Source organism: Trichechus manatus, unplaced genomic scaffold, assembly GCF_000243295.1.
Source record: "Trichechus manatus latirostris isolate Lorelei unplaced genomic scaffold, TriManLat1.0 scaffold00003, whole genome shotgun sequence".
Lineage (NCBI taxonomy): Eukaryota > Metazoa > Chordata > Mammalia > Sirenia > Trichechidae > Trichechus > Trichechus manatus.
In genome coordinates this window covers 17,518,973-17,546,033 of record NW_004443939.1, presented here as the reverse complement: position 1 = coordinate 17,546,033, position 27,061 = coordinate 17,518,973, and the positions used below count along the sequence as shown (strand labels likewise).

General features: G+C 35.7%; 1 protein-coding gene across 4 annotated transcripts in view; it reads left to right on the top strand.

The window, feature by feature from the left end:
• Positions 1–27,061, top strand: part of ANKRD13C (ankyrin repeat domain 13C) — a 122,315-nt gene that overhangs the window by 89,469 nt on the left and 5,785 nt on the right. For all 4 annotated transcript variants that reach the window (XR_002824044.1, XM_023731000.1, XM_004369051.2 and 1 more), the window contains 3 exons: positions 17,844–17,923; positions 19,265–19,363; positions 22,794–22,894. Coding sequence is in view for 3 of the 4 variants with exons in the window: in XM_023731000.1 (XP_023586768.1) it covers positions 17,844–17,923; positions 19,265–19,363; positions 22,794–22,894 (280 nt within the window). In the remaining variant the exon portion in view is untranslated. The remainder of the gene's footprint in view (positions 1–17,843; positions 17,924–19,264; positions 19,364–22,793; positions 22,895–27,061) is intronic.

The window sequence follows — 27,061 nt, the reverse complement described above, 5'->3', positions numbered from 1 at the left end:
TTTCTTGTAAAATTTGTTAATATGGTGAATTGCATCAGTTGATTTTCAAATGATATCCAGTCTTGTGTTTTTTTGGGAAACTGCACTTAGTCATCCACCACTTGTCTGTCAGTTTATCATACTGTGTTGGCTTGCATGTTGCTGTGATGCTGGAAGCTATGCCACTGGTATCTCAAATACCAGGGGGTCACCCATGGTGGACAGGTTTCAGCAGAGCTTCTAGACTAAGACAGACTAGGAAGAAGGACCTGGTGATCTACTTCTAAAAAAAATTGGCCAGTGAAAACCTTACGAATAGCAGTGGAACATTGTCTGATGTAGTGCCAGAAGATGAGCCCCTCAGGTTGGAAGGCACTCAAAATACAACTGGGGAAGAGCTGCCTCTTCAAAGCAGAGTTGAACTTAATAACGTGGATGGAGTCATGCTTTTGGGACCTTCATCTGCTGACGTGCCATGACTCGAAAAGAAACAGCTGCAAACATCCATTAATAATCGGAACATGGAATTTACTAAGTATGAATCTAATAAAATTGGAAGTCATCAAAAATGAAATGGAATGCATAAAGTTTGATATCCTAGGCATTAGTGAACTGAAATGGATTGGTATTGGCCATTTGAATTGGACAATCATATGTTCTACTCTGCCAGGAATGACAACTTGAAGAGGAATGGTGTCACATTCATCATCAGAACTGTTCAAGATCTATCCTGAAGTACAGAGCTGTCAGCGATAAGATAATATTCATGTCTACAAGGAAGAACAGTTAATAGGACTGTTATTCAAATGTACACACCAACCACTAATGACAAAGATTAAAAATTGAAGATTTTACCAACTTCTGCAGTCTGAAATTGATTGAACATGCAATCAAGATGTATTGATAATTAGTGGTGATTGGAATGTGGAAGTTGGAAACAAAGAAGAAGGATAGGTAGTTGGAAAATTTAGCTTTGATGATTGAAATGATGGCGGAGATCACATGATAGAATTTTGCAAGACCAACGACTTATTCATTGCCAATACCTTTTTTCAGTAACATAAACAGCAACTGTACACATGGACCTTATTGGATGGAATACCACAGGAATCAAATCGACTACTTTTGTGAAAAGAGACGATGGAGAAGCTCAATATCATCAGTCAGAACAAGGCCAGGGATTGACTGTGGAACACGCCATCAATTGCCCATCTGCACGTTCAAGTTGAAGCTGAAGAAAATTAAAACAAGTGCATGAGAGTCAAAGTATGACCTTGAGTATGTGCCACCTGAATTGGGAGACTATCTCAAGAATAGATTTGACTCATTGAACACTAATGACCCAAGACCAGATGAATTGTGGATGACATCAAGGACATCATACTTGAAGAAAGCAAAAGGTCATTAGAAAGACAGGAAAGAAAGAAAAGACCAAAATGGATATCAGAAGAGACTGTAAAACTTGCTCTTGAATGTAGAGTAGCTAAAGTGAATGGAAAAAATGATGAAGTAAAAGAGCTGAACAGAAGATTTCAAAGGGCAGCTCAAGAAGACAAAGTATTATAATGGAATGTGCAAACATCTGAAGTTAGAAAACTAAAAGGGAAGACCACACTTGGTATTTCTCTAGCTGAAAGAACTGAAGAAAAAATTCAGGCCTTGTATTGCAATATTGAAGGATTCTGTGGGCAAAATATTGAACGATGCAGGAAGCATCAAAAGAAGATGAATACACAGAGTCACGGTAGAAAAATGAATTGGACAACATCAGCTATTTCAGGAGGTAGCATGTGATCGAGGACCGGTGGTACTGAAGGAAGAAGTCCAACCTCCACTGAAGGCATTGGTAAAAAACAAGGCTCCAGGAATGGACAGAATATCAATTGAGATGCAACGCTGGACGTGCTCACTCGTCTAAGCCAAGAAATTTGCAAGAGAGCTTCCTGACCAGTCTCCTGGAAGAGGTTAATATAAAGAAAGGTTATCCAACAGAATGCGGAAATTGTTGAACTATGTCATTAATATCACACGCAAGTAAAATTCTGCTGAAGATCATTCAAAAACGGTTGCAGTAGTGCGTTGACTGGGAATTGCCAGAAATTCAAGCTGAATTCAGAAGAGGACATGGAACAAGGTATATCATTGCAGTGGCTGAAAGCAGAGAATACCAGAAAGAAGTTTACCTGAGTTTTATTGACTATGCAAAGGCATTCGACTGTGTGGATTATAACAAGTTATGGATAACATTGCGAAGAGTGGGAATTCCAAAACACTTAATTTTGCTCATGCAGAGCCTGTACATATACCAAGAGGCAGTTGTTCGAACAGAGTAAGGGGATACTATGTGGTTTAAAATCAGGTAAGATGTGTATCAGGGTTGTATCCTTTCACTGTATTCATTCAGTCTGTATGCTGTTCAGATTATTCGAGAAACCAGACTATATGAATAAGAACATAGCATCAGGATTGGAGGAAGACTCATTAACAATTTCTGATATGTGGATGACACAACCTTGCTGGCTGAAAGTGAAGAGGGCTTGAAGCACTTACTGATGAAGATCAAAGATTACAGAGGCTTCACTATGGATTACACCTCAACATAAAAAAAACAAAAAATCCTCACAACTGAACCAATAAGCAACATCATGATGAATGGAGAAAATATTGAAGTTGTAAAGGATTTTATTTTACTTGGATCCACAGTCAATGCCCATGGAAGTAGCAGTCAACGATGTATTGCACTGGGCAAATCTGCAAAAGACTTTTTTAAAGTGTTAACGATGTCACTTTGAGGACTAAGGTACGCCTGACCCAAGCCATGGATATGCATGTGAAAGCTAGACAATGAATAAGGAAGACCGAAGAAGAATTGATGCTTTTGAATTATGGTGTTGGCGAAGAATACTGAATATACCCGGGACTCCAGAAGAATGAACACGTCTGTCTCTGAAGAAGTACAGCCAGAGTACTCGTTAGAAGTGAGGATGGCAAGACTTCATCTCACGTACTTCGGACATGTTATCAAGAGAGATCAATTCCTGGAGAAGAACATCATGCTCAGTATCAGGTAGAGGGTCAGCGAAAAAGAGGAAGACCCTCAATGAGATGGATTGACACAGTGGCTGCAACACTGGGCTGAAACATAGCAATGATTGTGTGGATGGCACAGGAGCAGGCAGTGTTTTGTTCTGTTGTACATAGGGTTGCTATGAGTTGGAACCCACTCGATGGCACCTAACAGCAACAACAACCACACTTGGTCATCATGCATTATCCATTTCACATATTGTTGGATTTGATCTGCTAAAGTGTTATTAAGATTTTTGGAACTAAGTTCATAATGCTTATGGTCCGTAGTTTTTTTTCTTTGTCATGTGTTTGATTTTGTCTAGTGTTGGTATCAGGATGCTAACTTCAAAATGTTCTCTCCATCTATTTTCTGGAAGAGTCTATATAGAATTTATTGTTTCCTCTTTAAATATTTGGAGGAATTCACCAGTTTGCTTTGAAGGAAGGCTTTCAACTAGGAGTCTGTTCTTTCGTAGATAGTGGGCTATTTCAGGTTAATAATTTTTTCTTGAAGAAGTGTTGGTAGTTGATTTTAGTAGCATAAAGTTATTTCCAGTATTCTTTTAATACCTTAGTAATGTTGATAGAATCTGTATGTCTCACCTTCATTCCTGTGAAAAGAAATTTTTTCTTCATTACTTTGGCTAGAGATTCATCAATTTTATTAATCTTTTTAAAGAATCACCTTTTGGTTTAATCGATTTTTTCTATTGTTTCTCAGTTTATGTCTTTGGTTTCTGCTATTTTTATTATTGTCTTTCTTTTGCTTACTTTGAGTTTAATTTACTGCTCTTTTGGTGGAAACTTAGATAATTGATTTGAGATCTTTATTAGTTTCTAATATATGCCTTTAATGATGCGAAGTTCCTCCTACTCTCTGCTTTAAGTGTATGCCACAAATTTTGATACATGGCGTGTTTTCATTTTCATGCAGTTAAAAATATTTTCTAATTCCCCTTATGATTTCTTCTTTGCTACATAGGTTGTTAAGAATGTGTTTTAATTTCCAAAATGTAAGGATTTTCCAGATACATTTCTGATTTCTAATTTAATTCTATTATGGTCAGAGAATAGGACTTTAGTTCTTAAAAGTTTATTGTGTTTTTTTTTATGGCCCTGAATATGGCCTATCTTGGTGATTATTTTTGTGTACTTGAAATAAAGGTATATTCTGCTATTGTTGGGTGGAGTGTTCAAGTCTTCTATGTCTTCATTGATATTTTTGTCTGTGTTCTATCATTGAGCAAGGAGTCTTACAATGTCTATTATTGAAGATTGTTCTCCTTTCAATTCTGTCAGTTTTTGCTTCATGTATTTTGAAAATTTTTTATTAGGTGCATGCATATTTAGTACTGTTTTGTACTCTTGATGAATTAACCCTTTTATCATTATGAAAGTTTCCTCTTTAACCAGGATAATGTTTCTTTTCTGAAATCCACTATGTCTGATATTAATACAGCCACTTCTGTTCCTACAGTGTTTGCATGGTATGTCTTTTTTCTATTTTTTTACTTTTAAGCTATTTTGGTCTATAAAGTATCTTGTAGATAGTATCAAATTGGATCTTGCTTTTATTTTATCCAATCTGACAGTCTGTGTCCTTTAATTAGAATGTTTTGACCATTTACATTTTATATGCTTATTGATATGGTTGGTTTTAAATCTGCTATCTTTCTGTTTGTTATTTATTTGTCCTATCTCTTCTTTGTTTTATTTTTTCCTCTTTTCCCGCTTTATTTTGGAATAGTTGAGTGTGTTTTACTATATATATGTATATATCTTTAACTTATCACAGTCTACCCTTATATAGTATTACATTACTTTATATACAGTATAAACATCTTAAAATAGCGTACTTCCATTTCCCTGCTTTCATCCTTTGTGCTGTTGTTTTATATGTTATATTTTCACATATGTTATCAATCCCATAATACGCTTTTATCATTTTTCTTTTAGTCTGCTATGGTATAATTTTATTCCAGCCTGAATAAATTCCATAACATTTTTTATAGTGCTTGTTTGCTGATGATTAATTCTTTCAGCTTTTTGAAATAAAGGTATCTGAGGAAGTATTTTGACATAATTTTTGAAAGATTTTTTTGGGGGGGGTATAAAATTCTGGTTTTGATATCAGAAAAACTGTCAAATGACCGGATTTTGTTTTTTTTCTGTCAGTGCTTTAAGGATGTCATACATTGTCATCTGGCTTGTGTAGGTTCTAGCAAGAAGTCTGATACATTTGTTCAGTCTGTGTTCATATGAGTTGTCTCTACCCCCCTCTCTAACCTCAGTTGTTTTTTACAATTTGATGTTTATCACTGTTTTTTCTTCTTTTTTCCTCCTCTCTGTATTTCATTTTGGATAGTTTCTGTTGCTTTATTTTCAAGTTTAGTCAGTTTTTCTTCTGCAGTGTCTAAACTGCTATAAATTCCATCTCGTGTATTCTTTCTTTCAGGCATTGTATTTTTTAATCTCTAGAAGTTCACTTTGAGTCTTTTCATTTCCTTGAACATCGTTCTTCTCATCATATTCATGTTTTCTTTCACCATCTTAAATGGATGGACTATATAATAACTTCTAGTGTATTTATCTATTAATTTTAGCATTTATAATTTTTGGCATTATTTCTAGTAAGTGATTTATTTTTGCTCGTTATTGGTCATATTTTTTCTGCTTGTTTGCACACCTGGTAATTTTTAATTGAATGTTGGATGTTATAAATTTTTAAGTTGTTAGATGGTGGATTTTGTTTTGTATTCTTTTACATTCTTGAGTTTTCTTCTGGGATGCAGTTAAGCTACTTGGAAACAGTTTGATCCTTTCCAAGGATTGCTTTTAAGCTTGGTAAAGATGGGCGCAGAGCAGCCTTTAATCTAGGCCACACTACTATGGCAGTATTGTTCTGAGGACTCCACCCAAAATCTCATGTAATAAGAGGTCTTTCCACTCTGGCTAATAAGAATATAAACCATTCTTAGGTCTGTATGAGTTTCTGAGATTGTTCTGCCTACTCCTTTCTGGCAGTTGTTTCCCTTGTGCTTAGATAGCTTCCCCACACACATCAATGATGAACCAAAGACTCATGGACCCTTCTGCAGTGCTCTGGGGCTCTTTTTCTTTACAGCCTCCTCCTCTCTGGTATTTTGTCTTGCACATTCTAGCCACCTCAGCCTTCCGAAATGTCAAACTCTTGTCTTCTCGGTTTAGTGAGATTGCTGGGTTCCATTTGGGTTCTTCTTCCTTGCTGTACATCCTGGAAACTCTAGGCATTGAGCTTGTGCACTCATAACCAGTTGCCTTGGAGTCAACTCTGACTCATGGTGACCCCATGTATGTCAGAGTAGAACTGTACACCATAGGGTTTTCAGTGGCTCATTTTTCAGAAATAGATCACCAGGACTTTCTTTTCAGGCACCTCTGGGTGGACTAGAATCTCCAACCTTTGCATTAGCAGTTGGCAGCTGGGTGTGTTAAGCATTTGTACTATCCAGGACTCGTAGAACCCACCTTATTTGTTGCCTTAGAGATCACTGTTCTGCGCTGTCTTTTGTCCAAAGTATGAAAGTCTTTGTTTCACATATTTTGCCTGGTATTTTGATTGTTTAAGACCAGAGAGTAAATAATGATCCCTTTTATTCCATTGTAGCTGGACCTGTAAATATTTGTAAATGAATGTTAGTCATCTTAACTCTTCTTTATCCTTTCCCAAGTATTTATTTATAAAATAGTAACATTAAATGTTTTCTGAATTATCGAAGGTAGTTAGTGAACTTAATTTTTACATTCTTCGTATGTGAAGTTAAACAAAATTTTCTTAAATATAGCTGAAGAAAGATTTCGAATCTTTGTGGATTTTTTTTTACTAGTGTTAATTTTTAAACAATCATGATTTTAATTTTTTAACCTCCCATAAGATATTTAGTAAAAATTACTAAGAGCTGTGGCTATGTTGTTATTTGTTAGCTCTCCATCCTCTTAAGATTGTATTTCTGTTTTAGAATAAAGAAAATATATGCTTATTATATATTCTTTGACTTATGAGAGGAAAGACTTGAACAATTATATTTGAGAATCATTTTGGAGTTTAATTGTAAACATTTAGAAGAAACTTAAAGAAAATAGTAATTCTATCAGATTCATCTATACATATCATTCGATTTGTTGGAATCAGGTAAGGTGCAGGCTACAAGAACGTCAAAATAGAGTTAATCTGTCTAATTAAAAAAAAGATACAAATAGTTGTATATTACTTTTTTTTCTCCTAGACACCAAATTTATTAACATAATGTAAAGCAGTATGGAGCTGATATCAATGTACATGTATTTAACAGTGGGCAGAAAAGGACAAAAGAAATATTTGTTTACCATATTTTTACACAAATAACGCACACCTTCTACGTTTGTTTGCCAACTGCTGGTGCTCTCCCCGTGCTTATGAACAAACATACCTCACAGGGGGAGGGAGCAGTTGGCAAGCAAACACAAAAGGCCCCCGTTATTTGCATAAAAATTCAGTATATGCATTTTGTAAATAATTTCAGGAATACAGTTCTTTTAAGCCTATATAACAAACTTTTTGTAGGTGGGTATGTATAAGCCTAATATGTGAAGTTAAAAATAGGATGTGAGAAAGAATAAAGGGATGAAATCTATCAAATTCAAGAAATATTCACATTTAAAAAAAATTTTTTTTATTGGACTTTAGGTGAAGGTTTACAGAACAAATAGTTTCTCATCAGTCAGTACACATATTGTTTTATGACACTGGTTAACAACCCCACGACATGTCAACACTCTCCCTTCTCGACCTTGAGGATCTTTTTTTTGGTTAAAATATATATAGCCAAAGTTACACCATTTTGAAAGTTTCTACATGTACAGTTCAGTGGCACCAATTACACTCCTCCAGCTGTGCTGCTGTTCTCACTATCCTTTTCCAGATTATTCCATCACCATTATCTTCAACTCACTGTCCCCTAGGCTTCCCATCAAACCCTGTGAGTTGCTCTTGTCAATTTGATCTCACATAGATAATTTGAAATATTCCCATTTTTAATGATGAACTGAATTGAAAATTACAATGGTTAGAAATATATATTATAAACCAATATTGAAAATTAATGGCTGCTAGGTTACAACCTACCACCTGTTCTTATCAGTTTGCCATACTGTGGTGGCTTGTGTGTTCCTGTGATGCTGGAAGCTATGCCACTGGTATTTCACATACCAGCAGGATCACCTATGATGTACAGGTTTCAGTAGTGCTTTTGGACTAAGTCAGACTAGGAAGAAAGGCCTGGCAATCTACTTTCCAAAAATTAGCCAGTGGAAACCTTACGGGTCACAACAGAACATTGTCCAGCTTACTTGCTTTAGAAAATATCATCAGAAGGGATCAATTGCTGGAAGAGAACATCATGTCTGGTAAAGTAGAGGGCAAATGAGGGCAAGGGATACTCTCAATGAGATGGATTAGCACAATAGCTGCAATGATGGACTCGAACATTCTGGCCCTCATAAGGATGATGCAGAACTGGACAGTGTTTTGCTCATTTTATTGTACATAAGGTTGACATTAACTGGCATTGACTCAACAACAGCTGTCTATCGATCTATCTACTATTTAGATCAGAACTTGTAATATAAAAACTAACCAAGGGTGGGAATATACATATGCTATATTAACTTTCAAGTCAGAATAAAATGTAAGTTAGTTACTCAAATGTATGTATTTAATCAGTGACCATTGTGTGCAAAGCATTACATTATGTTGGCGAATAACAAAGGCCTAATCTCAATGGAGTACCGGAAACTCAAACTCAGGTTCTACAGGTTAAAAACTGAGTCTGTATTCACTTGAAATAGTTTTTTTCTTTCTTATTTATGTTATCTTAAATTATAATTGTTAGGATGGGCATTGTGCTAAGTACTTTCCTTATACTGTCTCATTTAATTATTACAATGACCCAGAGAGATCAATCCCATTGATGCATTTTATAGAAAGGAAATTGAGGTTTAAAGAAATTAAATCTAGCTACTTTGCTAAAAGTACCAAAAATGAATTTTAATCCCAGGATTCTAACCCCAAGCCTTTCCTTGCTCTAAGTATATTGCTTCCCAGTCTGTCTTTGTCATAATGTCTCCTTTCTGTATATCCAGATGTTAAACAAGTCTTAAAAATTCTTCTTTCAAAATGTGTTAGAGTTGAAATTGGGAGAGGAGTTGGGGGAACCTTAAATAATCCTGGAGAGATGTGTTGGTGAATGTGGTAAATATCATTATTGTGGTGTTTTTTCAATGATGTCTGTAGAACACATAGTAGTAAAAATATATTCCTGGATTTGGAGCGTTGGAAGTTTCAGGAACCTAGAAAATACTTATGACTCTTAACTTTTTCAAAAGGCATGAAAATACTGCATTGTAAAACTGCATTCTAATCAAAGTTTCTAAAAACCAATGTCTAGTCCTTTTCAGAATGAATTTATATTCTTTATTGTAAATGAATAATTTGGGTTTCTTTTTTTTTTTCCAGCCAAATATTTGTTTTATTTTCATAAGAAATAGATTATAGGTAGTGTTTAGAAGGAATTATTTACCATTTGACTAGTTTTATCATCTTTCCTCCTTCTCCTCTTCCTATCCAGATGTGGTTCTAATATTTAGTATGTATTTTTAACATGATGTTTTCATAGGAAAATTGAAGTGCTCAGAAATTGTCTTAAGTCGTATATACTTTGATATTTTTGATGCTACTTTTCTTGTTCTAACTAATTTCTGTTGGAGGAGAGAACAGTGACCCACTTATACTTTGGGCATAGAATCATTGATAAAAGCATTTATTGTGTGCCAGCTGTATATACAGAATATTGAGTTAAGCCCTATGAGTGACCATATACATTTTGTGTTATACATTGTCTTAGTCATCTAGTGCTGCTGTAATAAAAATACCACAAGTGGATGGCTTCAACAAACAGAAATTTATTCTCTCAGTCTAGGAGGCTAGAAGTCTGAGTTCAGGGTGCCAGCTCCAGAGGAAGGCCTTCTCTTTCTCTTGGCTCTGGAGGAAGGTCCTTGTCTAGGAGCTTCTCATTCTAGGGACCCTGGGTCCAAAGGACGCAGTCTTCTCCCAGCACTACTTTCTTGGTGGTATGAGGTCCCTATGTCTCTCCGCTCACTTCTCTCTTTTATATCTCAGAAGAGATTGACACAACCTAATCTTGTAGATGGAGTCATGCCTCATTAACATAACTGCCACTAATCCCACCTTATTGACATCATAGAGGTAGGATTAACAGCGCATAGGAAAATCACATCCGGTGACAAAATGGTGGACAATCACATAATACTGAGAATCATGGACTAGCTAACTTGACACACATTTTTTTGGGGGGACACAGTTCAATCCGTAACATACATGAATGTCTTAAACTTCCAGAAACTTTTGTTATCTGAAATACTAGAATAATAGCCAAGCTAGAAATGAACAGAAAAGCATTTTCTATAAACTTCAGGGAAAACGGTCATCAGGATTTTTATATTTAATTTTGAAGCATAGGCCTGATGGCATTTCAATGACAGAGCTATTGACTTGAAGGAGTAAAGTTAGAAGGCTATCTGGTGTCCTGTCTGGTGTCTTCCTGTTTCATTAGACAGCTGTGGCACCACTGCCTTGTTTCTCTGGGTCTTGCAAGTTTTCCACCGTTGACAAGGTGCAGTCTTATCACTTTTCTGTTGCTCGTTTTAGTGGAAAATGAGTTTTCCTTCTCTTGACAGGTGTCTGCCTTACACAGGTTCCAGCTTTCACAGATTTTACTGTATATTCATTACAATTTCTTTTTCTAAGATGGGGAATGTATATTTTAACAGTTTTAAAGGAATTTCATTGGATATAATAAAAATTTCTTTAGAGAAATTCCTTACAGAAGTAAGTATACCTGGAAGAAATACACTTAAGTGACATGTCGCATTATATAATCATGCCTAACAAATGAATCTTTACTATGGAAGTGTAAAATATATATAGTCAGTTATAGCTTAATATTGTTGTTAGCTGCCTTTGAGTCAGTTGCGATTCATAGTGACCCTGTGTACAACAGGATGAAACACTGCCCTGTCATGGGCCATCCTCACATCATTGCTGTGTTTGAACCCATTGTTGCAGCCACTATTATCAGTCCATCCTGTTGAGGATCTTCCTCTTTTTTGCTCACCCTCTGCTTTACCAAACATGATGTCTTTTTCCAGGGACTAGCCTCTCCTGATAACATGTCCAAAGTACGTGAGACTCTGGCCATGCACGCTTCTGAGGAGCATCTGGCTGTACTTATTCCAAGACAGATATATTTGTTCTTCTGGCAGTCCATGGTATATTCAGTATTCTTCGCCAACACCATAATTCAGAGGCATCAATTCTTCGGTCTTCTTTATTCATTATCCAGCTTTCACATGTCTGTGAGGTGATTGAAAACACCATGGCTTGGGTCAGGCGTACCTTAGTCCTTAAAGTGACATCTTTGCTTTGTAACACATTAAAGAGGTCTTTTACAGCAGATTTGCCCAATGTAATATGTCATTTGATTTCTTGACCGCTGCTTCCATGGTCATTGATTGTGGATCAAGGTAAAATGAAACCCTTAACAACTTCAATATTTTCTTTGTTTATCGTGATGTTGCTTATTGGTCCAGTTGAGAGGATTTTTGTTTTCTTTATGTTGAGGTGTAATCCATACTGAAGGTTGTATGTAGTCTTTGATCTTCGTCAGTAAGTGCTTCAAGTCTTCTTCACTTTCAGCAAACAAGGTTGTGTCGTTGGCATTCTGCAAGTTGTTAACGAGTCTTCCTCCAATCTTGATGTGGCATTCTTCTTTATATAGTCCAGCTTCTTGGATTATTTGCTCAGCATACAGATTGAATAAGTATAGTGAAAGGATACAACCCTGATATACACCTTTCCTGATTCTAAACCACGCAACATCCCCTTGTTCTGTTTGAATGACTGCCTCTTTGTCTATGTACAGGTTCTGCATGAGCACAGTTAAGTGTTCTGGAATTCCTATTCTTTGCATATTATCCATAACGTGTTATGATCCACACAGTCAGATGCCTTTGCATTGTCAATAAAATACAGATAAACATCTTTCTGGTCATCTCTGCTTTCAGCTGTGATCCGTCTGACATCAACAATGATATCCCCCATTCCACGTCCTTTCCTGAATCCGCCTTGAATTCCTGGCAGTTCTCTGTTGATGTCCTGCTGCAACCTGTTTTGAATGATCTTCAGCAAAATTTTACTTGCATGTGATATTAATGATATTGTTCAATAATTTGCGCATTCTGTTAGATCACATTTCTTTGGAATGGAGACAAATATTGATTTCTTCCAGTTGGTTGGCCAGTAGCTGTCTTCTAAATTTCTTGGCTTAGATGAATGAATACTTCTAGCATTGCATCCGTTTGTTGAAACATCTCAATTTATATTCTGGAGACTTGTTTTTCGACAATGCCTTCATTGCAGCTTGAACTTCTTCCTTCACTACCGTTGGTTCTTGATCATATGCTACCTCCTCAAATAGATGAATGTTGCCCAATTCTTCTTGGTACAGTGGCTCTGTGTATTCCTTCCGTGTTCTTTTGATGCTTTCTGCATTATTCAGTATTTTGCCCATAGAATCCTTCAGTATTGAAACTCGAGACTTGTATTTTTTCTTCAGTTCTTTTAGCTTGAGAAATGTCGAGAGTATTCTTCCCTTTTGGTTTTCTAACACCAGATCTTCGCACATTTCATTATATTAACGTGATTTTCTCTCAAGCTGCCCTTTGAAATCTTCTGTTCAGCTCTTTTGCTTCATTTCGTACATTCACTTTAGCTACTCTACATTCAAGAGCAAATTTCAGAGTCTCTTCTGATATCCGTTTTGGTCTTTTCTTTCTTTCCTGTCTTTTAAATGACCTTTTGCTTTAAGTATGATGTCCTTGATGTCATCCCACAACTTGTCTGGTATTCGGTCATTAGTGTTCAGTTCATCAGATCTGTTCTTCAGATGGTCTCTAAATTCTGGAAGGATATACTCAAGATCATTCTTTGACTCTTGTGGACTTGTTTTAATTTTCTTCAGCTTCAACTTGAAATTGCCTATGAGCAGTTGATGATTGGTTCCGCAGTCAGCCCTTGGCCTTGTTCTGACAGATGATGTTGAGCTCCATTGTCTCTTTCCACAGATGTAGTTGATTTGATTCCTGTGTATTCCATCTGGTGAGGTCCATGTGTGTAGTTGCCATTTATGTTGTTGAAAAAAAGTATTTGTAATGAATAAGTCATTGGTTTTGCAAAAATTCTGTCATGGGATCTCCGGCATCATTTAGATCGTCAAAGCCATATTTTCCAACTACTGATCATTCTTCCTTGTTTCCAACTTTCCCATTCCAATCACCAGAAGTTATCAATGCATCTTAATTGTCTGTTTGATCAATTTCAGACTGCAGAAGTTGGTAAAAATCTTCAATTTCTTAATCTTTGTCGTTAGTGTTTGGTGTGTAAATTTGAATAATAGTCCTAGTAACTCGTCTTCCTTGTAGGCATATGGATATTATCACTGACAGTGTTGTACTTCAGGATAGATCTTGAAATGTTCTTTCTGAGGGTGAATGTAATGTCATTCCTCTTCAATCTGTCATTCCTGGCATAGTAGACCATATGATTGTCTGATTCAAAATCGCCAATACCAACCCATTTCAGCTCACTAATGCCTGCGGTATCGATCTTTTTGCGTTCCATTTCATTTTTGATGATTTCCAATTTTCCTAGATTCATCCTTTGTATATTCCATGTTCCGATTATTTAGGATGTTTGAAGCAGTTTCTATTCATTTTGAGTCATGCCACATCAGCAAATGAAGGTCCCAAAAGCCTGACTCCGTCCACGTCATTAAGATCGACTCCGCTCTAAGGAGGCAGCTCTTCCCCAGTCGTATTTTGAGTGCCTTCCAACCTGAGGGACTCATCTTCCAGCACTATATCAGACAATGTTCTGTTGCTGTTTATAAGGTTTATAATTTTTTAGAAGCAGATCGCCAGGTCCTTCTTCCTAGTCTAGTCTAGGATAGCTAAATATATCAACTATTAAATTTAGTGGAATGAAGAGTAGACAAATTTTAAAGTGTGCTCTGAATAAAAGATTGATCATGGCCTGCTTAGTAGATAGCGATTTGGATGGAGGTAGGATTAGCTTTTGCTCTGGTTCTAGCTTGAAGCAACACTCTTGAATTTTTTCAACTTTTCCCCTAGAATTACAGGTCCTGTTACCATATGTCTGCCTTCTAGAGCATCACCAGCTACTGTTTTACCTAATGTTTTGCCACAGCATTGATGAGGGTCACTAACTTCTTTTTGCCTGCTTGCCATTCTGTGATCAAGCAATTTCTACATGATTTAGGTTCTGTTATGTATAGGATCCCACCTTAGGTATTAAATTTAGTATTGTTTATGATGTAAGTTTGATCGCTTATAGGAGATCCGCAAGTAAGACTGGCTTAAACAAGTAGAAGTTATTTTTCTTTCTAGTAAAAATCCAAGTTTGTGTTTTTTCCTTGCTCTGTGGATTCTTTTCAGTCCCAGCCTTTTTTGTCTTATTTCTCTGCCATTTGTAAGGTCCCTGGGTGTCCATTCTTGGATGTAGCCCTCATCTTCATGGTGTAGAATGGTTTATCACCAATTCGTATTCCAGTCAGCAGAAATACGAATAAATAGTAATTTCTAATAGTAATTAGGAAGGAGAGGGTGTGCCTGTTCCATTTGAAATCCAACCAGAAGTTGCACGTATCACTTTGCTCACATCTTATTGATTAGAACTTAGTCACATGGTTACACCTAGCTTCAAGAATGGCTAGAAAAGAAGTTTTTATTCTTTGAAGTCATGTACCTAGTCAGCAATTTTAGAAGAAGAACGAGAGACTAGATATTGGGAAGATAACTAGCAATCTCTGAGACCCCATCAGTGGATACATACCTGATACTTCAGTTACCACGTAAACACTTGTCCGTCTCACCCAGATATGCACCTTCAACTCTGACCTTTCTCCTAAACACCAGATCTATAGTGCTTTTGCCTATCTCCATTTGGATAAACATGTTTTTGTTGTTGTTAGGTGCCGTCGAGTCACTTCCGACTCATACTGACTGTGTGTACAACAGAACAAAACACTGCCCAGTCCTGTGCCATCCTCACAATTGTTGCTATGCTTGAACCTGTTGTTGCAGCCACTGTGTCAATCCATCTCACTGAAGTTCTTCCTTTTTTGCTGACCCTTTACCAAGCACGATGTCCTTCTCTGGGTACTGGTCCCTCCTGATACCATGTCCAAAGTATGTGAGAAAAAGTTTCGCCGTCCTTGCTTTTAAAAAACATTCTAGCTGTACTTCTTCCAAAACATATTTGTTCATTCTTTTGGCAGTCCATGGTATGTTCAGTATTCTTCTCCAGCACCATGATTCATCAGCATTAATTCTTCTTCGGTCTTCCTTTTACATTGTCCGGCTTTTGAATCCAAGGATAAACATAGATGTCTAAATTTAGTGTGCTTAAATTTGATCGAACAGTTTCTCTTCTCTCCTCTTTCTTTATTCTGTCTTGAGGAGTGGCACTACCCAGTTACCATGCCAGCAACCTGAGATTTGTCCTTAGACTTCTTAGCTTTCTCTTACTCCTATATCTGACCAATCATGAAGTTCTAGGATATCTTGAATCTCTTTCTTTCCATCTATTTCCAAACAGCATGTTCTTTCCATTCCTCATTTGGATTACTGAGATAGACTCCTAAGTTACACACTGCTGCCAGAATGACCTCCCTGAAACAGATTGAACCAAGTAATGCCTGTGTTCAGTAACTAAAATTTAGAGTACTCACTATGTGTCAGGCACTGGTTTAAGCATTTTAACAATGCAGTTTTATCTCACAACAACCCTAATATATTGTTCAAAATATTTGGCTGTTGCTTCCTGATTAAAACAGAATCTATTTAGTACACAAAATCCTTTAAAACTGCTTTTTCTCTACCGTATCTTGCCACTTAATCTCACCTTTTGCTACTTTCCCTTCATACATTTAGGCATACCAACAGGGCACACTAAATTTATAGCTCCCCAGTACACCATGCTTTTTCTTACCATTGTGCTTTCCCCCCATTTCCTTCAACTGGTTGTTTTGGTGTCTTCCTTTTAGACTTCCCAGCTCAAGAATCACGATTGCTGGCACATCTTTCTGGCTCTCCCAGTCTGGGTCAAAAACCCCTTCTCTGTGCTTTTATGCCATCCTCTGCATCCTTCTATCATAGCCGTAGCCACTGTCACCCTGATCATCGCCATTTACTTTCTGTGTGTCTCCTTGTATGCTTCTCAAGGGCAGGAACGTTGTCTTTGACAATGCTTGATGTTGAAAACTATTAAGTTTCCTTTCTTCCTGTGTCCTATCCTTCTGCTTCTATTAAAGATCATCAGTGGCTTCTAATAAACAGAATTTTGTTTTTTTCTTTTCAGACCTTTTTCTCTTTTTCCTAATGTTTGTGGTTTTTAGGACTTAGTCGTCAACACTCTGTTTTCTTACTATTTTTCCTATAGTCAGAGAATTCATAAATATCTCTAATTCTGATTTCTTTCTGTAACTGCTTTCTAGGAATTATGTAGTGTATAATAGTTACTGTTACTTATTGAACCCTTTATTCTGTGCCAGGTACTAAGCTCTTTACATACATAATCTCCTTTAATACTTACAAATATGAGGTAAGTGATGATTTTCCCATTCTGCAGGTGAGTTAAATTGACACAATAGAGAGAAAGTAACTTGTCCAAACTCAGGCAACTACCAGGTAGTGGAGCTGGGATTCTGTTTTGTATCTTCCAAATCCATATTTTCAACAACTCTGACATACAGTGTATTATGCTCATATGCAAACTTCGTTGATGACCCCCTCTCCTAGTGTTAACTATTTATCTTGTTATATTTGTCAGTCTTCCACTTATTGCTGTTTTGCTTCACAGTCTGTCCTGTGAGTTTTCTTTAGCAGTTTTCAATTTCCATTGCCAATCTGTAGTTTAATACCTTATTGCAAATTTACCCTGTAGTGATCCAAATTCAAATTTAACAAAGTACCAGCTTTTAGAGCCAACATTTAAGGTCATTACTATCTATTGTTGATCTCTCTTTTGAACTTTCTACCCTAGTTTAAATAAATCAATCCACTTGTGTTTTTTACCTTTGTGCATGAAATTCTCTGTGCCTTAGATACTCTATTTTGTCTTCATTTAAATCTGAGCTCTTATCCCATAGCCTCGATTTACTGATGTAGATGTTGCTCCCTTTTCTGAACTCGTGAACTACTCAGTTTTTATATGCATATTTGGCTTTTAATCAGATACCTTGTATTTCTGTTTAACTGTTTATGTCTGTATTTTTTTTTTACAACTGAATCATAAGCTCCTGAAGTCAGAGTTAGTTTTGATACTACTCTGTGGCTCCCATGTCCAGCATTTAGTATAATGTGGGGAACATTTTAGATGACTGATATATTGAATGAATGGATATTATTACTTTGATACTTGTCTTCTTATTTGGAATTTAGAAAAAAATTGACAATATTACTGGTATTGCTAAAATCACCAAGGAACTGTTCTGCAAGGAACCTCTTAAAGTATGATATAGAAGAGATTAAGTAGATTGGTAGTTTAAATAGTTTATTTTATGTTTTAATTTTATATTTTAAAAGATGTGACATTTTTCTCTTTGATTTTGTTTTTTTGGCAGCCGGTTCGAAGACAGTCCCTTACTCCTCCTGCTCAGAACACTATTACATGGGAAGAATATATATCTGCTGAAAATGGAAAGTGAGTGTTTTTTTTGTTGTTGTTGTTGTTGTTTATGTATAGTTTGTTTTTTAGAAAGAATGTATAACGAGGTATATCAAATTATGTGCACTTTTTGAGTAAGGCTGTAGAGCCTTCTTTTTAACATTCCTCCTGCCAATTGACACACACTCAAAACCTGTAGGATATTGTTCTAAGTGAGTATATAAAAAAAAACAAGAAAATCAAACCCATTGCTGTGGAGTTGATTCTGTAGCGACCGCATAGGGTTCCCAAGGGTGTAAATCTTTATGGAAGCAGACTGCCACATCTTTCTGCCGAAGAGCCACTGGTGGTTTCAAACCACCGACCTTTCAGTTAGCAGTCCAGCGCTTTAACCACTGTGCCGTGAGGGCTCTTAAGAAAACATAATGTGAGGAATTACCCTGTGCAGTTGCTTCTTTGAAACCTTTCATTTATGATGAACTTTGTATCCTGTGATTATCCTTAGTCTTTAATTGGTGTATAAGGCCATTCACTATTTGTCTCTTCTTTGCCTTTCCAAGTTCATATCCTGTCATTATCTTTACTTCAGCCTCTGCCACACTACTTCTCACCATCCTACCACAGAATGTGTGTTTAATGTTATATTATTAATACTGAATGGAGTGCCTAGCACATAGTTCATGTTCAGTCAATATTTATTGAATAAAGGGACACTGAATGAATGGATAAAGGGTTTATTTTGAATGAATGAGTAAATAAAAAGTTCTGGCCAGCATATCAAGGGAAGTACAGACCTTTGTAGAAAATATTTCCTTCTGGTGGAGAATAAAATATTAACTAACCCCCATTTTTAAGAGGTTGTCATGATTATTTATTTTTGAAAGGTTTATTATATTTTTCTAATTTCTCCCAAACTGTTTTTGTCTTAATATTCTACAGTTAATGTGATTAGAATTTATCTCTTGATTTTTTTTTTTTTTTTTGGTATCGCTTCTTACTGATCAGTGCTGAGATTTTAAACAGTAAAGCAGTTTGAATTGTATAAGTGATTTTAAAGATATACAATGATGTTTTTAAAATTTATATTTCTAGCAGTTTGCTTTGTTCCTAAAAACAGTAATTATTAAAATTATATTCAATGTGAAAGTAGTTGAGTTCTAAAAAATCTTTTCTCTGAATTTTCACACTTTACTATTTTCTTATTTTTGTCTTATTTCTCATATATGTCTAATTCCTGTTTAGCTTAATTTTATTTCTATACATAGAATAAGAAATACTGAAATATTAATGAATGACATTGGAAAATGATAGATTCTTCTTTAGGAGGGTGATCACATGTGGAAAAGCTTCCTAACATTTCCTTTATTTCTGTTTTAGAGCTCCTCATCTGGGTAGAGAACTAGTGTGCAAAGAGAGTAAGAAAACATTTAAAGCGACAATAGCCATGAGCCAGGAATTTCCCTTAGGAATTGAGTCGTAAGTTTGTTACTAATATATGTGTTTATGAAAGAAGCTACTAAACTTAAAGACAAATAATGTTTTCACCTGAAGGGTGCATATGAGGCCTTTGAAGTGTAAGGGCAAATAATCCTTCCTTTTGATAGTGTGTACACCCTTCTAGAAATTTTCTGATTCACAAAAGTGTTAATATTTTTACTATTTTCACCAGATAAATTTTTGAATAGGTTTTTTTTTTTTATTATCAAAGTAATACATGAATACGTATTTGTTGTAAAAAAGAAATCTAATAGCATAAAAGTTTATAAATTAAAAGTGACAGTTTTTTTTCACTGCTTAATAGTTAATAAGAGTTCGGTGTATTTTTGTCTAGACTTTTATCTGTGCTTTTATCGTTTTTATAAAAATGGGGAAATAGTCTATTTTATTCTGTGAGTTCCTTTTTTCTCTTAAACGTGAGTGTTTATTGGAGTTCTTACCATAATGACTTTTTATCTGTTTTTTTCTTTGGTATTTCATAGTATGAATGTATCATAATTTCTTTTATTGGTTCTCTACTGATAACCATTTTGGTTTTGCAGTTTGTCACCCTTATAAACAATATTGCAGTGAACATATTGAATATATCCTGTCAAATCCGCACTTACCAGATGCTTCTTTTTCTAAAACTTAAATTTGGAGAGATGTTTAGAATGGGTAGTATGTAGCTGGTACTGATTCTGATTTGAAATCCCAGAGTTTTTTCTCTCTCTGTATTCTTCCTCTTCCAAAGTGGCCTAATACATTAAAAAAAAAAAAAAAAATCACAGAGAAGAGAGCAGGACCTATATTTTTCAAGTCCACACATGTAGCATTAGCTGAGCCCTATTCATCAGGCTTTAGAAAAGTAGATAGAATGCCCTATGTAGTCCACAAGCTATAGCTCAAAGAGGAGATAAGATAGGTCTCAGGAAATGTGGAAAGAGAGTCAGCCATACGTACAGTCTGCCACAAGTCATTATATCTAGCACCCCATTGACTCAAAGATGCACCCATTTTATATTCTACTCTGAAAGAAAAATGCAGCTAATTATATAAGGTGTAATCAATTTTAGCACTTAACCCATTTCAGAGATATTATGTGTGAAAAAATGGATATCTTAGAATTGATAAAATGTGGCAATTATAATCATTCTCTTTGAAAAAAAGGTAAATTACAGGAAATACAGCATGTAAAAGCTAGACAAAGAACTCATTTTAAAATAAAACACGTTGTTATGTTCCATCGAGTCGGTTCCTACTCATAGCGATCCTATGCACCACAGAAAGAAACACTGCCTGGTCCTGCGCCATGCTTAGAATCATTGTTATGCTTGAGCCGATCGTTGCAGCCACTGTGTCAATCCATCTCGTTGAGGGTCTTCCTCTTTCTCTGACCCTGTACTTTACCAAGTATGATGTCCTTCTCCAGGGACTGACCCCTCCTGTTAACATGTCCAAAGTATATAAGACAGAGTCTCACCATCCTTGCTTCTGAGGAGCATTTTGGTTGTACTTCTTCCAAGACAAAAATAAAATAGGCAAAAAAAAAAGAAGAAAATTTCCCTGAAATGTTATAGAAAACATGAAAAGAACGTGAAATCAGTAAACTCGAGTACTTTAAGATGAGCTGATAAGACAAACAGAATGAAATGAAAAGGAGATGGCAAAAGTAAGGAAATAAATTGAGGACTAAGCAGAATTATTACAAAACAAATACATTAGAAACAACAATGAGTAGAACAGATGTGGCTGAAAATTAAATTTTGACAGATTATAGTAAATGCAGAACAAAAAGATTTTATAAAAGAATTACAGTAGTAATACATATGGAGGACAAAGATAGCTCAACATGAGGATCATTGGTATTCCTGAACTAGAAAGCCTCCAAAATGTAACCAATATGATAAAAGAAAATTTCTCTGTAATGAATAACTAAATCTGTAGGACAGCATTACTTTCTAAGAAAAATTGATACAGAATAACCAGTTACAAGAATTATCCTGGTTAAATTACTAGACCAAAACCAGAAAACCAAACCCGTTGCCGTTGAGTCGATTCCAACTTATAGCAGCGACCCTAGAGGACAGAGTAGAACTGCCCCAAGGGGCAGCTGGAGCGGCTGGTGGGTATGAACTGCCGACCTTTTGGTTAGCAGCTGTATCATTTAACCACTGCGCCACCAGTGAATAAGGAAGATCGAAGAAGAATTGATGCCTTTGAATTATGGTGTTGGCAAAGAATATTGAATGTACCATGGACTGCCGAAAGAATGAACAAATCTGTCTTGGAAGAAATACAGCCAGAATGCTCCTTAAAAACAAGTATGGCAAGACTACGTCTCACATACTTTGGACATGTTATCAGGAGGGACCAGTCCCTGGAGAAGGACATTATGCTTGGTAAAGTAGAGGGTCATCGAAAAAGAGAAAGACCCTCAACAAGATAAGTTGACATAGTGGCTGCAACAATGGGCTCAAGCATAACAACAATTGTGAAGATGGCAAAGGACCAGGCGGTGTTTCGTTGTGTTGTACATAGGGTCAGAATCGGCTCGATGGCACCTAACAACAGCAACAACAAATTACTAGATTTCAGCTGTTAATGAGGAAATCTAAAGGCATTCATGCAGAAAAGGCAAATCATTTACCAGAGGGGTAAAAATCAGCCTGGCTGTACATTTTTTCACGTCTTGACATTTCTGAGGCAAAGAAAGTGTGAGCTGATAGTATATCTAGCTAAGATACCATCAAGGCAACTGAAGATGGACGCAGAAGAATTCAAGAAATACAGCTGTCATGGGCCTTTCTTGAAAGAAAATTAAAATTACTTGAAAATGAAATCCATCCAACCAAAAAGATGAGAAAAGTTGTAATAATGACTAGAGTGATGTTAAATGCTAGGAGATATGAAATTATAACTTTGTAAATTTGGAGGAAAAGAGTATAACCTGACATTTTATGCCAACCAAATTTCCCTGTAAGTATAAAGACAAGAAACACTTATTTGTCAAATGTGTAAGAATTCAAGGAATGATGAGCCACATACGAGCCATTTACAAAAAGAAATTAACAATGAAGTCCAGCCAACCAAATGATGAGTCTAATAAAAGAAAGCAGGACTGTGTAGACTTTCGCAAGAAGACAAGTATAAGCATTGAATCTATTTAAATACAGAGCTAAAATCAAATAGCTATGGAAATTATGGTTGCACAATCACATATAAAAGTTACAAACCTTGACATAGTAAAAGGAGTAACAACAACAACAACAAAAATCAAGGAAGGAAGAAGGAAGTGTGTCATTTCTTCATCCTCAGTTGCTAAAAGTCTGTGATATTGTCTAAGTTTGAAACATGTAGTTAAAAAATAAAATAAGGACACAAAAAAAATCAATTTAAACTGTGAAAACATTTTTCCTCTGTTTTTCAGATTATTGAATGTTTTAGAAGTAATAGCTCCCTTCAAGCACTTTAACAAGCTTAGAGAATTTGTTCAGATGAAGCTTCCTCCAGGCTTTCCAGTAAAACTAGGTAAGACAATTTAGATGTATTTTCAGTCTCTTAGAAATATGGAGCTGTTTATTCATGTTTAATAAGAAATATGCTTTGAAGGAAAATAGATTTCCTAGTTGCTTACATTTTTGTAAAGTTTTTCTGTAATTATATGCGTTAATACTCATGTCAAATGTATAAGTTGCCCTATCAGAGTACTAAGGAGCCCTGGTAGCACAGTGGCTAAAGCACTCTCCTGCTAACTGAAAGGTCAGTGGTTCCAACTCACCAGATATAAAAGAAACATGTGGCAGTCTGCTTCTCTGAAGATTTACAGTCTTGGCAACCTTATGGGGCAGTTCTGCTCTGTCCTGTACAGTCGCTATGAGTTGGGATTGACTCGATGGCAGTGGGTTTGGGTTTGGTTTAGAGAGTACTAACTGTACTTGATTTTAATTAAATGTAAGGAATATGAAAATACCTAATACGAGAGTGTGAGTGAACTAATGATGCACTGTGATAGTGTTTCTAATGTGAAATCAGGAGATTAGAGTTTAGCCGTAATTTTCAGAAAACGCTTGACTTTCTGAATAGTAGGAATGTTGCTGGAATCCGCCATAATTATGCATGGATAAAGAAATGTCCATTTATTTTATTTTTTAGTCTTAAGTGTTTAAACTTAAATTTCATTTTAAACAATGTTCTTTAGAAACAGTAAACTCTCATTTTTGCACATATATATCTTTCTAATTTATATTAGAGAACTGTGAGCTAGAGAATATTAAAAGGTGTTTTGGTTTAGATTTAGCAGTAAGATAAGCTTCAGGACAGTCCTTAAACACTATTCATCCATACTGATATTCATCCACTGTCTTTAGTTATCTAGTGCCGTGGTAACAGACAGACCACAAGTAAGTGGCTTTAATGAACAGGAATTTATTTTCTCATAGTTTAGGAGGCTAGAAGTCTGAATTCAAGGTGCCAGCTCTAGAGGAAGGCTTTCTGTGTTGGTTCTGGTGGAAGGTCCTTGTTCCTTAGCTCCTTGGTGATCTTCATGTGGCTTGGCATCTATCTTCCCCCATCTCTGCTTGCTCACTTAATCTGCTCTTTTATATCTCAAAAGAGATTGATTTAAGACACACACTACAGTAATACTGTCTCATTAACATAACAAAGAAAACGCTATTCCCAGATGGGATTATAACCACAGGTATAGCAGGATTTACAGCACATATTTTTGGGGGACACAGTTCAATCCATAACATCTGCCTAATATTTTATCAGTGCTTGTTATATGCTTGCTATGTGCCAGATGTTCTTATAGGGACTGGAGACTGAGCAAAAGCCCTTGCCCTCTTGGCATTTACATTCTAGTAGGGGAGATAAATAAATACATAGTATTAGTGTATGGTGTGTTTTAAGTCAATCTCCTTTGAGATATAAAAGAGCAGATTAAGCAGGCAAGCACAAAGAGAGGGGAAGATACATGCCAGATGATTGCCAAGGAACAAGCTGACAAAAGAAGGACCTTCCCTCAAAGCAGACAGAGAGAGGGAGCCTTCTCCTAGTGCTGGCACTCTGAATTCGGACATCTAGACTTCTGTGAGAAAATAAATTTCTGTTCATTAAAGCAACCCACTTGTGGTATTTCTGTTACAGCAGCGCTAGATAGCTAAAAGAACAACGTATCAAAATTTGTGGAAATTAGCTAAAGCAGTGCTGAGAGGAAAATTTATAGCACTTAAATGCATACATTAATAAAAGAGGAATACTCTTAAATCAATACTTTAAACTCCTACCTCAAGAATCTAGCAAAAGGAGCAAAATAAACCCAAAGCAAGCAGAAGGAAATAAAAAGAAATTAATGAAATTGAAATCAGAAAAAGAATAGAGAAAGTCAGTGAAATGAAGAGCTAGTTCTTTGAATAAATCAGTAAAATTGACAAACTTCTAGTAAGACTGATAAAAAAAAGAGGGAAAACAAAGATTACCCATATAAGGAATGAAACAAGATAACAACACAGACCCTGCAGGCATCAAAAGGATAATTAGAGAAAACCATAAACAGTTCTACACACATGAATTTGATGACTTAGACAAAATGCACCACTTCCTTGAAAGACATAAACTACTACAACTCCCTCAATATGAAATAGATAATTTGAATAGTACTAGAACTATTAAGAAATTGAATTTATAAGTTAAAAACTCTCCAAAAAGAAATCTCTGTGCCCAGATAGTTTCACTGGAGAACACTACCAAATGTTTAAAATCTATACAATCTCTTCTAGAAAATGAAAGAGGGGAGGGAACACTCTTGATTTATTTTATGAAGCTAGTGTTACCCTGATACCAAAACCAGTCAAAAACAGTACCAAAAACGAAAACTTCGGACCAACATCCCTCATGAATGTAAATGCAAAGTCCTTAACAAAATAATAGCAAATAGAAATCAGCAATGTATACAAAGAATTAATACACCATTATAAGGGTGGTTTAGTCCAGGGATATAAGTTTAGGTCAGTATTTGAAAATCAGTGTGATACACCATTATTAACAGACTACAGAAGAAAAATCACATGATTATGTGAGGCAAAGCAGGAAAAGCGTTTGACAAAATTCAACATCCTTTTATAATAAAAGTCTCAGAAACTTAGGAATGGAGGGGAACTTTCTCATATTGATAAAGAGCATCTGTAAATACATATTTAATGGTGAAAGACTAAATGCTTACCCCTAAGATTGGGAACAAAGCAAGGGTGTCAGCTCTCAGCACTCTTACTCAACACAGCTCTAGAAGTTCTAGCCAGTGCAGTAAGGCAAGAAAAGGAAATAAAAGGTATGCAGATCAGAAAGGAAGAAAATAAAACTTCCACAATTTGCAGATGATGTGAGAGTCTGTAGGTAGAAAATCCTAAACATGCTACAAAAAAAAAAAAAAAAAAACCCTTCTAGAAACTAATAAGTGAGTTTAGCAAGGTCAGAGGATACAAGTTAAATACAAAAATCGATTGTATTTTTATATACTTTTATTGAACATGTGGACACCAAAATTAAAACTAAATACCATTTACAGTTGTTCACACAAAAAAGAAAATAGATATAAATCTAACAAAACATAACCAGGGTTTGTATGCTGAAAACCACACAAAACTGATAAAAAATCAGAGAAGATCTAAACAAATGGAGAGAAATATCATGTTCATGAATTGGAAGATTCAACATAATAAAAATGGCAGTTATCCACAAATTGATACATGGGTTTAATATACTTCTTATCAAAATCCCGGCAAGATTTTTTATAGATATAGACAAGATTAATTTAAAATTTATATTGAAAGGAAAAAAATAGCTAAAATAATTTTGAAAAAAAAGAATGGAGAGGAATCAGTGTACTTGATTTCAAGATTTATTATACAGCTACTATAATCAAGACTGTGGTGTTAGCAAGAAAGATAGACATATAGATCAGTGTACCAGAACCCCAGAAATGGGCCTACACAAATATGTCCAGCTGATTTTAGACAAAAAGGTGCAAAAGCCATTCAATGATAGGCTTTTCAACAAATGGTGCTGGAGCAGTTGGCCAAAAAAAAAAAAAAAAAAAGAACCCCAATCTAAGCTTCACAACTTATAAAAAAGTTAACTCAAAATGGATCATGGACTTAGATGTAAAATGTGAAACTATAAAACTATTAGAAAAAAATAGGGAATAATCTTGGGCTTATATAAAGAGTTCTTAGATTTCACACCAAAAGCATTATCCATAAAAGGAAAAATCAAGAAATTTGACTTCAGCAAAATTAAAAACACTTGTCTCTGTGAAAGACCTCAGGATGAAAACATAAGCTACACAGAGAAAATATTTTCAAACCATGTATCTAAAAATGTCAAGTATCTAGAATATAGAAAGAACTCTTAAAATTCAACAGTAACAAACAAGCCAATTAGAAGATGGACAAAAGACATGAAGAGGCACTTCACGTTATTATTGTTGTTAGGTGCCATCAAGTTGGTTCCAATTCATAGTGACCCTATGTGAGATGGAACAAAACATTGCCTGGTCCTGCACCATCCTCACAATCGTTGCTACGTTTGAGCCCATTGTTACAGCCACTGTGTTAATCCATCTCGTTGAGGGTCTTCTTTTTTGCTGACCCTCTACCTTACCTATCATGATGTACTTCTCCAAGGAGTAGTACCTCT